The sequence below is a fragment of the Bos javanicus genome, chromosome X, assembly GCF_032452875.1.
Source record: "Bos javanicus breed banteng chromosome X, ARS-OSU_banteng_1.0, whole genome shotgun sequence".
Lineage (NCBI taxonomy): Eukaryota > Metazoa > Chordata > Mammalia > Artiodactyla > Bovidae > Bos > Bos javanicus.
Genome location: NC_083897.1, coordinates 4,316,460 through 4,326,619, shown reverse-complemented (window position 1 = coordinate 4,326,619; position 10,160 = coordinate 4,316,460). Strand labels below are relative to the sequence as shown.

Genomic DNA, 10,160 nt, shown 5'->3' with positions numbered 1-10,160 from the left:
TGCAGGGGCCTTCGTTAGTTACTACACAACTGGCATGATGGACACGAGCAGAGTGGTCACGATGGCTGACGGAGGTCCAGCAGCAAGGACGCCTGTTTACCAAGGCTCATCTCCCGGGACTCCTCTGACAGGTGACTCTTGCTCAAGGGCTCACCACTGGTCTTGCTGAAATAGTCTTAGAACTCCACTGCAGTCTTAAGACTTTTCCTATGTAACTTCCTTCTCTCCCTCCCTTTCTTCTCCAGAAGTTAGACATACATCATAGTCTGACAGCTTTCCCAGTCTCCGCCAGCTCCCTCCCCACTCTCCTTCATGGACATCCCAACCACCAATCTAGGTGCACATCTCATCTAGGACCCATACAAACACGCCAGTTGATTTAGCGCATTCACTATTAAAGCTCTAGTCCTCCGCTTTACAGTGTCAGAAATTCCATTTAATAATTCAGCAGAGGTATTAAGGTTTTGTGGACTGTTCCTATCAAATTCATAAAGGATTGATTAAATAAATAAGTAGAATAAAATAAATAAATAAAAAGAAATCTCAAAATGAGAAAGAACTACCCAGCAGACCACACAGATATGCAATGGAGCTGACAAAGTGTTCCCACCTCACCAAGAGCAGCTACTCAAAAAGCAGACTAAGCACAGAAGCAGGTTGGTATACCTGGCTAGCCAAAAGGTGGAAACAACCCACATGTCTATCCATTCAGGAGTGGCAAACAAAACATGGAATATCTATACAATGGGACATTATCCATAAAAACGAATGAGGTGTCTGGAGAAGGGAATGGCTACCCACTCCAATATTCTTGCCTGGACAATTCCATGGACAGAAGAGCCTGGAAGGCTACAGTCCATGGGATCACAAAGAGGTGGACACGACTGAGTAACATTTTCACTGATACAATACGGATGCACCTCAAAAATAGTATACTAAGTGAAAGGCCCCAAACACAAAAGGCCACATGTACAATTCCACTTACATGAAATGTCCAGAATAGGTAAATCTACAGGAACTGAAAGCAGACTGGTAGTTGCCAGGGACGAGGAGGAGGAGGGGATGGGGAGGAGCTGCTTAATGGGTATACAGGGTTTCATTTTGGGGTGATGAAAATATTTTGGAACTAGATACGGTTGGTGGTTTTATAACACTGTCAATGTACCAAACTGCACTGAATATTCCCTTTAAAATGGTTAATCTCAAGATAAATATCGTATACTAACACAGATATACGAAAGATGGTACTGATGAATTTGCAAGGCAGACATGGAGAAACATAGAAAACAGACTTATGGACACAGCGAGAGGGGAGGAGAGGGTGAGATGTACGGAGAGTAACATGGAAACTTTCCATAACATATGTAAAATAGACAGCCAATGGGAATTTATTGTTATGTCTCAGGGAACTCAAACAGGGGCTCTGTACCAACCTAGAGGGTTGGGATGGAGAGGGAGATGGGAGGCTCAAGAGGGAGGGGACATATGTACACCTATGGCTGATTCATGCTGATGTTTGACAGAAAACAGAATTCTGTAAAGCAATTATCCTTAAGTTAAAAAATAAACTCCAGTTTGGGACGACCCAGAGGGAGGGTACGGGGAGGGAGGAGGGAGGAGGGTTCCAGATGGGGAACACGGGTATACCTGTGGCGGATTCATGTTGATGTATGGCAAAACCAATACAATATTGTAAAGTTAAAAAATAAAATTAACTAAAAAAAATAAGTAAAATGAAAGAAATGTAAAAAAAAATAATAATAAATTAATTTAAAAAAATAAATAAAAAATTTTTTTAATGGCTAATTTCATGTGAATTTCTTCTCAATCAAATAAATAAATAAGTTATAAGGGAAAAAATGTAGACATATCAACCAAAACAAAAACAGCAAAATTGAAAAAAAGATGTCTACAGTTTCAAAAAACAGGGGGCAGGTAGGCAAAAATAAGGAAGGGGCAGGCTGATGTTAAGAATCCTTATCACATGCATAGCAACCTGTCTGAACCTAGTTAAGCCACACTTCTCTGCTAAGTGGTTATAGCTGCCAACTGGAAAGGTTCTTAACGTGTAGCACCAAGACTGGAATTCTAGAACTGTCTGGTATTTCTCCTTCCTGGCCATTTCATCATAAATTGGGGTCATGAATTCAATGGCCATATTGATAAACCCAGAGTTAGGTACATGCTCTGGTAAGTACCAAAAGTACCAAGTATATTCCCAGGGACAGTGGATTCTGCTCAAAAATCCAGGACATTTAGCTGTTAAAAACTACAGCTCTCTTGATGATTAGTATACTCAAGGGATCAAAAGAATTCATTCTCAGAGACTTTACATGTAAATATAGTAAAAGAATAACTGAATTTCATTGCATTTGAAAAATACAGTTCATTTTTAATTCTACCGTGCTGAATAGCTGAACAGGCTGCGGCATCAGTGATGCCTGAGCTCCCTGGGATTAGAGGACTCTGGGTCCCGGGAGTGCCGGGACCTTTTATGCCGGTGGGATTTATCTTGGGATTTATCTTCTACTCCTGTGACTACGCCCCTCAGAGCACCTGTCATGCCGCCCCTCAGAGCGCCTGTCATGCCATCGGGAATGTATGTCTGAGCTTCGACCCCTGTCTCTCTCCCTGTGCCGGTCTTCTCTCTCTTCCCTTCTGCTTGATGACTTGTGTTCGTGCTTGGACTTCTCCTTTCTTGGCTCCCTCTCTCGGTCCTCCATTCTACCACGGCAGGTCGTCCTGACCTCAGCGGAACTGGGGTGGGACTTCCGCACCTCCCTGGACTCTGACTTCTGACCCTTCTCTGCCTTCTCTGAGTGCTTGCCACTGTGCTTTTTAGAGCCAGGGTCATCCTTTTCCTTTATCATCTTGCTTCTGGGCAATGAAGAGGAGGCTGGCTACTCTGCCTGTACCTCCCGGCCAGTCTTCTGTCTTTCTTTTTTTTTCTTTTCTTCCTTTTTGTCTGGAGGAAAAGAGGGGCACAATCAGTAAGAAAAAGAAGATGGAAAAGATGGAGGATATACAAAAGAAAAGCATGCTTGGCAGCAGCATGAAACACTCACGGTCTCTACTTCTAGAAAAGTGCCTCCAAGAATCCAATCTGGATGTCTGTCACCCTTAATATGTCAGGTTGCTGTATAAGGCAACTCCAGCTCTTAAGTCTCTCTCTAAAGACCCTACCTCCAAACAGTCACGTTAGGTACCAGAGGGTTAGGACTTCAATGTACACATTTTGGTGGCCAGAATTTAGCCCACAGCATTAGTCTTCTGCTGATACTTCTTCTTTCCCAGTTAAAGTAAGGTTCCCCACACCTGCCCCCTTCACACTTGAGAACTGACTACCAACTCTCAGTGAAGGCTAAGAAGAGCAAACATTAAGCCTACCCAGAATCTTCTCATACGCCTTAACCATTTACCTTTTTTGTGTTTTTTGGTGGGTTTGTCATCTTCAGAGCCCTCAGATGAACTTGGCGGAGGAGTATGAGTCCCACAGCCCCTCTCCTGCAGCTCTCTGGTCACCTCATCCATTTCTTCTGAGTCCTCAGGAAGTCGATAGTTAGATACATGATCCACTCGGATAGTTCTTCCTTTGATCTAGGACAGACAGGCACTGCTTTAGCAGATAGCTAACTATTTGCTACCAAACACAGCCTTCTATCTATTTGAACCCAGCTGCAGAAATCCATGGTTTGAACCATTCCCATTATCCTCTTGCTAATTCTGTTTCTCAGAAAATCTCAAAAGCAGACCTGCTCACGTGATGTGTCACAGCACACATCCCTACACATTTGCTCAACCCTGGGGGCAGTCAGGTAGAGCCTGGGGCAGCTGGAGATCCTGGGAGCCTCATCAGTTTATCCCAGAGTTCTATATAAATATCTCCATGTTATAAGTGTGCCATGAAGTGAAAAGAGCCTGGGAAGTACTGCCCCAAAGCATAAGCAGCATGGAAAACTGCAAGAGTTTAGATGCACAAACATGAATTACCTTCCATCTGTAACATTAATTTACGGTGAAACACACTGTTAAGAAGCCTGGAAGCCAAAAGGAATTCCTAAAATTCAGCTCAATGCTACAGCTGCTTTCTCAACACAAATGGATGAGGCCAAAGCAGAACAATAGCTGGGAGGGGGTAAGGAATCTAGAAAGGACTACTTTCTTTTCTCTTAAGCCCTCACTGCTTGCTCCACCCCCACCATACTGGAACCACTGGCTCATGCTGATACTATCACTGCGAATCCCAACTCTCCAGGTGAACAACAAAAAATTAAACCTTCACTTAAAACAAAAACATTCGGGCAGATACAGACTTATTCTATACGCAATGCCATCAGAAATGTGAAATGTCTGGCTTTTACTGTTCCATTCAAGAGCAAGTTTTTACTCTTACCCCTAAGCCTGAGTACTTTCACCTATCCCATTCCACCATAAAAGGTGGAATAAAGTCACCTTTTATGGTGACTTCCTATCACTGCTGGTGCAATCAGTGACAAAGTCTCCAAGTCAAGAGTCACCCCTCCAACCCGTGACAATGCTCATTCAATGGCAGTGGTTTGGGAGCATGTGGAGCATAGATAACCCTGACTTGCCCCGTCCCCTTTTTATGTCTCACTCTCATGTCATCACTCACCGTCGCACTTACAAGGGTGGAGGAGAGAGAATAGAGGGCAGAAAACTTCAGAATGAGTTACTTTCATAGACTTTGTCATGAGATTTTAACTAGAGAATTTTCAGGGCCCAGTACTGCTAAGTCAATGGAGACATATGAGAGACATACATGGCTAGGTCCTCAGCCACAAAACCATGATAGAACCCCAAATTCTCTGATACAGGACAGCATAAAACAGCAGTGTTTGCTAGTCTCTTTGCCCTCCAATACAGCAGAAATGAGAGTGGAGTGTGAGGAAGAAAAGGTGAAAAACAGATGCCTGGTTGGGTGCAAGATGAAGGGGAGTGGGGGGTCATGGTACCTATGCTCCTGAGGACATAGCTTGCTAAGTGGTGGGGAAAAGAAACGCGTGTTCACAGGGTCATGAGCCAGCGGAATTATTTCCTGGGGTCATTTCCCAGTCAGTATGTCCCCACACACCTCTGCAACCCAGCTGACCAGTACTGCCCTTGAGCCTGCAGTCATCAGCTGGGAAATGAAACTGAAACCGTACACAATGGAAAAGTTCTGCTCAGTAAGCATACTCACCTTGATCCCATTAAAACTGTCAACAGCCAGAATTGTGCTCCTCTGGTCTTCATAGCAGAGGAAACAGAATCCTTTGGATTTCCCAGTCTTCTTGTCCGGTACCAGATTAATGTTAACAATCTCCCTGTATCTATTTAATTTATAAAAGAGTGAGACACTACTGATTTAAAATGTAAAAACTTGCAGATTGGATGACAAAACAAAATTCAAATAATATAATCTGCACAGGAGACACACTGAGAACAAGATGACAAAGAAAGGTTAAAAATTAAAAGTTAGAAAAAGATATATCAAGAACACCTAATTTTAAAAATGGGTGGTAGTATTAAGATCAAAGATGAATTCAAGGCCAACCAAAAGAAGCATTTAAATGTGACTAAGAGGGCTCTTTTACACAGAAAAACGTCCTAATACATAAGTCATGAAATTTTATACATAAATTAACACATCCAAAATTTTAATTAAAAATACAAAGAGCAACTAAGAGTGAAAGTTATTAGAGATTTTAACACACCACTTTGAGTTCACAACACATAAAATTGAGAAAAATAAGTCCGAGGAATTAATATAAAATTATATAACTACAAATAAACATATACTTAATAATATAACAATTACATTGTTAAAAATATTAACATCAGACTAGTAGATATACAGATATATTCGACTGTACAAAGAGTTTCTTCTCAAGAATCCATGAAACACATATTAAAACTGACTGTAGACTAGATCTCAAAGTAAACCTCAATCATCTCCAAAAACAGCACAGACCATGTTCTCCAATCATAATGTGAAACAGCTGGGAACAGTAATTTCAAAACAAAAAATGCCCTAACTAGAACTTGAAACCTGTTCTCCAGGCTAACTACTGGATGAAAGAGAAAGTGAAATAAAATAAAGAAATCATGGTAGACTATTTAGAAAACAACAAAAATGGGAATATATACCAAAACTTAGTGTCTGTGTGTGTTAAGTCGCTCAGTCTTGTCCGACTCTTTGCGACCCCAAGCACTATAGTCCGCCAGGCTCCTCTGTCCATGGAATTCTCCAGACAAGAACACTGGAGTGGGTTGCCATCTCCTTCTCCAGGGGATCTTCCGGAACCAGGTCTCCTGCATTGCAGGCAGATGCTTTACCGTCTGAGCTACCTTTACCTTTACCTTTACCTTTACCGTCTGAGCCCACCAAAACTTACAGGATGTGGCTAAAACCACACTCAGGAAAATCTGTGACATTAAAGAATTTTATTGTTAAAAAGGAAAGGGGAATTCCCTGGCAGTCACAGTGGTCAGGACTTGGTGTTTCACTGCCAGGGTTCAGGTTCAAACCCTGGTCAGGGAACTAAGATCCCACAAGCCACAGGGGAGCGGGGGATAGTAAATCTTAGGAAGGTAGGTGGAAGTTAATAAAGACATAATTTAATGAAAAAAAATAGAAAAAATTCTGCCTTACTCATTATATAAAAATTAATTCCAGAAAAGTTAAAGCTTCATAAACTTAAAACTACAGTCATAAAAATACAATAGTAACTGATGGAAATGTTATACCTCAGCCCCAGATCTAGCATCTTACTTAAAAGAAAACACTAGAAACGATTCAACTATGGTATTCAGCTATTTAACACTATTTAATATTGTAGGTATTGGCCCATGCAATTAGACAGGAGAAAACAGATATAAAAAAAGAGTAAATATATGTGTATGTATAACTGACACACTTTGCTGCACAGCAGAAACTAGTACAACACTGTAAATCAACTATACTCTAATTTTAAAAACTAATTTAAAAATGAAAAAGTAAAGCTATCTCTGTATGAAGATTATATATGACGATATATATAGAAAACCCAAGAGAAGCAATGATAAACAATGTTAAAAACAAACAATATAACAAATCTGTAGGATAACAGGATATAAAGACGACAAAAATAAACCACCCTCTTACAAACAATAATCATAAGATATAAGGAAAGAGGAGCCCCATTTGTAACAGCAACAGCAAAAAGATAAACTACTTAGAAATAAATCTAACAACAAGGAATCTACAAGGTCTATGCAGAGAAAACTCTTAAAAACTGCTGAAAGACACAAACACAGTTTTCAATAAATATAAAGACACCTCTTTTTCTTGCATAAGATGACTCAACATTATAAAGATATCAAAATCACCTCCCAAGTTAATACTTATGTATAAGGGTGACACTCCAATTTGCTGGGGGAAAATATGGAGTTTTAAATAAATGCTGTTGGGACAACTAGATAGCCATTTGAAAAAATATGAAATTGGGTCCATATCTCACACTACACATCAGAATAACTCTAAATGGATCAGAGATTTCAATGCATAAAATTGAAACCATACAAGTATTAGAAGAGAACGTGAATGGGTGGGAAGAAATACTTTCTAATTATGACTCAAATCCAGAAGCAATAAAAGACTGATAAATTTGACCACTGCTGCTGCTGCTGCTGCTGAGGTGCTTCAGTCGTGTCCGACTCTGAGCGACCCCATAGACGGCAGCCCACCAGGCTCCACCATCCCTGGGATTCTCCAGGCAAGAACACTGGAGTGGGTTGCCATTTCCTTCTCCAATGCATGAAAGTGAAACGTGAAAGTGAAGTGGCTCAGTCGTGTCTGGCTCTCAGCGACCCCATGGACTGCAGCCTACCAGGCTCCTCCATCCATGGGATTCTCTGGGCAAGAGTACTGGAGTGGGGTGCCATTGCCTTCTCCAGCAATTAGAGGACAGACTATACAGGGACAGCATGAGGGAGTTTGGGGGATGATGGAATTGTCCTTCATCCTAATTGTGAGGGTGATTACACAAATCTATTCAAGTATTAAAAAGAAAAATCTCATAGGACTGTACATCCCCTAAAAAGTCAATGTTACCATAAGATCATTTAAACACATGAATAAATGAACACATAAAAATTTAAAAATAATAAGTTTGCAAAGAAAAAAAAATCACAATAAACAAAGTCAAATGACAAACTAGGAGAAAACGTCTGCAATTTACATCACAGATTAAGGCTAGAAAGCCATTTTTCTTTTTCCTTTTGCTATAAAGGACATTATCAGGACAACTGGAAGTCAAATAAAGTCTATAGATTAGATAACAGCATAACAGTGTTGATTTCCTGAATTTGATCACTATCCTGAAGTTAAATGTCCAGGTATTTTGGGAAATACACACTGAAGAATTTAGGGGTAAATGTGCATCATGTCTGCAATTGACCCCCAAATGGTTCAGAAAAAAAAAATAATATGCATATAGGTGAAGAGAAATAATAAAGCAAATGTGATAAAATGCTAACATATGGGGACTCTGAGTAAAGGGGATATAGGTATTCTTCATTCTATTTCATAACTTTCCCGTTTTAACCCAGAAATTATTTCAAGTATTTCAAAAGAAAAAGTAAAAGAAAAAAGAATACAGGAGCTGGCTTGACAGGATAACTACAGACCAAACTGGGACAGTTTGAGCATCAAGAAATAATAATAATGGCAATGTAGGATAACACATCAAATTAAAAAAATAAGTCCACAGCAATACAATACATGATAAAGTGTTAAAAACAATAAGTTAATATCCTTAATACATGAAGGGCTCTTGTAAAATCAGTAAGAAAATGAGGAACACACTAACAGGGAAAAAATAGGCAAATGATCTTAATAGACAACTTACAAAGAAAAGGAATAAGGGCCTATAAATCTACGAAGAGATGTTCTACCTCCCGGATGATGAAATAAAGGCAAAGTAAAATAATAATGAGAAATCATATGGCAATATTTTCTTAAAATAACCGTTACTGATTAGGATTCAGGAAAATGAGCATTCCAGTCAGAGTGAAAACTGATACAACCTTTTCAGAGAGTAATTTGACAATGTTTATAAATTAATGTCATGAAGGAAACCATCAGGGAGGCATACAAAGATGTATATATCACAATGTACACTGCAGTATAATTCATAACAGCAAAATATTGGAAATAATGCCCAACATTGAAAAGAAGACAATAGACCTAGGAGTCTTGGGGCAATGGCTATGTACTACTTGGCTTAGAATTAGTTCAGCATTAAATGAACTGATGTGACCGCACTAGTGCGCATGATCTTTTTGAGGTAATGTTCCTCATCTGTGAAATGGGGATAAGATCCACTCTGCCTTCCTGCACTATGTATATAAATATTCTCCGGGCATGGTAGAGCCCTGAATAACTGAAAGATGAGATCAGAGTTCTTGTTTTGTGGGTAAATGTGCCTCTGGTGGGGGAGGTGGCACTTTCCCAGTGGGTGAGGGTTCAAAGGGGCTGAGGTTGTGACAGGGACTGACTCTACTCTGAGAGTACCCAGAATTTCAACAAAACTAAGAGCTGATTGTGGACAGGGGGGTAGGCCTGCCAGAAGAGAACTTTTAGCAGCTACTGGAGCCAGACTACAGGCTACCTATGAAGAGGACTGGAGCTCAGGGAAGACGAAGAGCTCATCTGTGTGTTTAAGAAACTGGAGGCTAAGATATCGGAGGGATAGGACGGGGAGAACACTTTCTCCCCCACAAATTCATCCAAAGAACATTTAAACGCTGAGAAAATTCCACAAAACAACTTCTGAATGCCGGCAGAGGACATCAGGCACCCAGAAAAGCAGCCCATTGTCTTCGAAAGGAGAGAGAAGAAATCCAGCTCCACCCACCAGAACACCAGCACAAGCTTCCCTAACCAAGAAACCTTGAGAAGCCACCTGTACAAACCCACACACAGTGAGGAAACGTCACAATAAAGAGAACTCCACAAACTGCCAGAATACAGAAAGGACACCCCAAACTCAGCAATTTAAACAAGATGAAGAGACAGAGGAATACCCAGCAGGTAAAGGAACAGGATAAATGCCCACCAAACCAAACAAAAGACGAAGAGATAGGGAATCTACCTGACTAAGAATTCTGAATAATGATAG

At 40.4% G+C, this 10,160-nt stretch overlaps 1 protein-coding gene across 1 annotated transcript; it reads right to left on the bottom strand.

Annotated features, from left to right (window-relative positions):
• Positions 1-2,835: 2,835 nt before the first annotated feature.
• Positions 2,836-6,767, bottom strand: LOC133242247 (RNA-binding motif protein, X-linked 2-like). The gene is made up of 4 exons (XM_061408354.1): positions 6,748-6,767; positions 5,201-5,330; positions 3,420-3,597; positions 2,836-2,965 (listed from the first exon to the last, which is right to left on the bottom strand). Exons 1-4 carry the CDS (start codon positions 6,765-6,767, stop codon positions 2,901-2,903), a joined length of 393 nt encoding a protein of 130 aa, XP_061264338.1. The 3' UTR covers positions 2,836-2,900.
• Between the last annotated feature and the right edge of the window lie 3,393 nt (positions 6,768-10,160).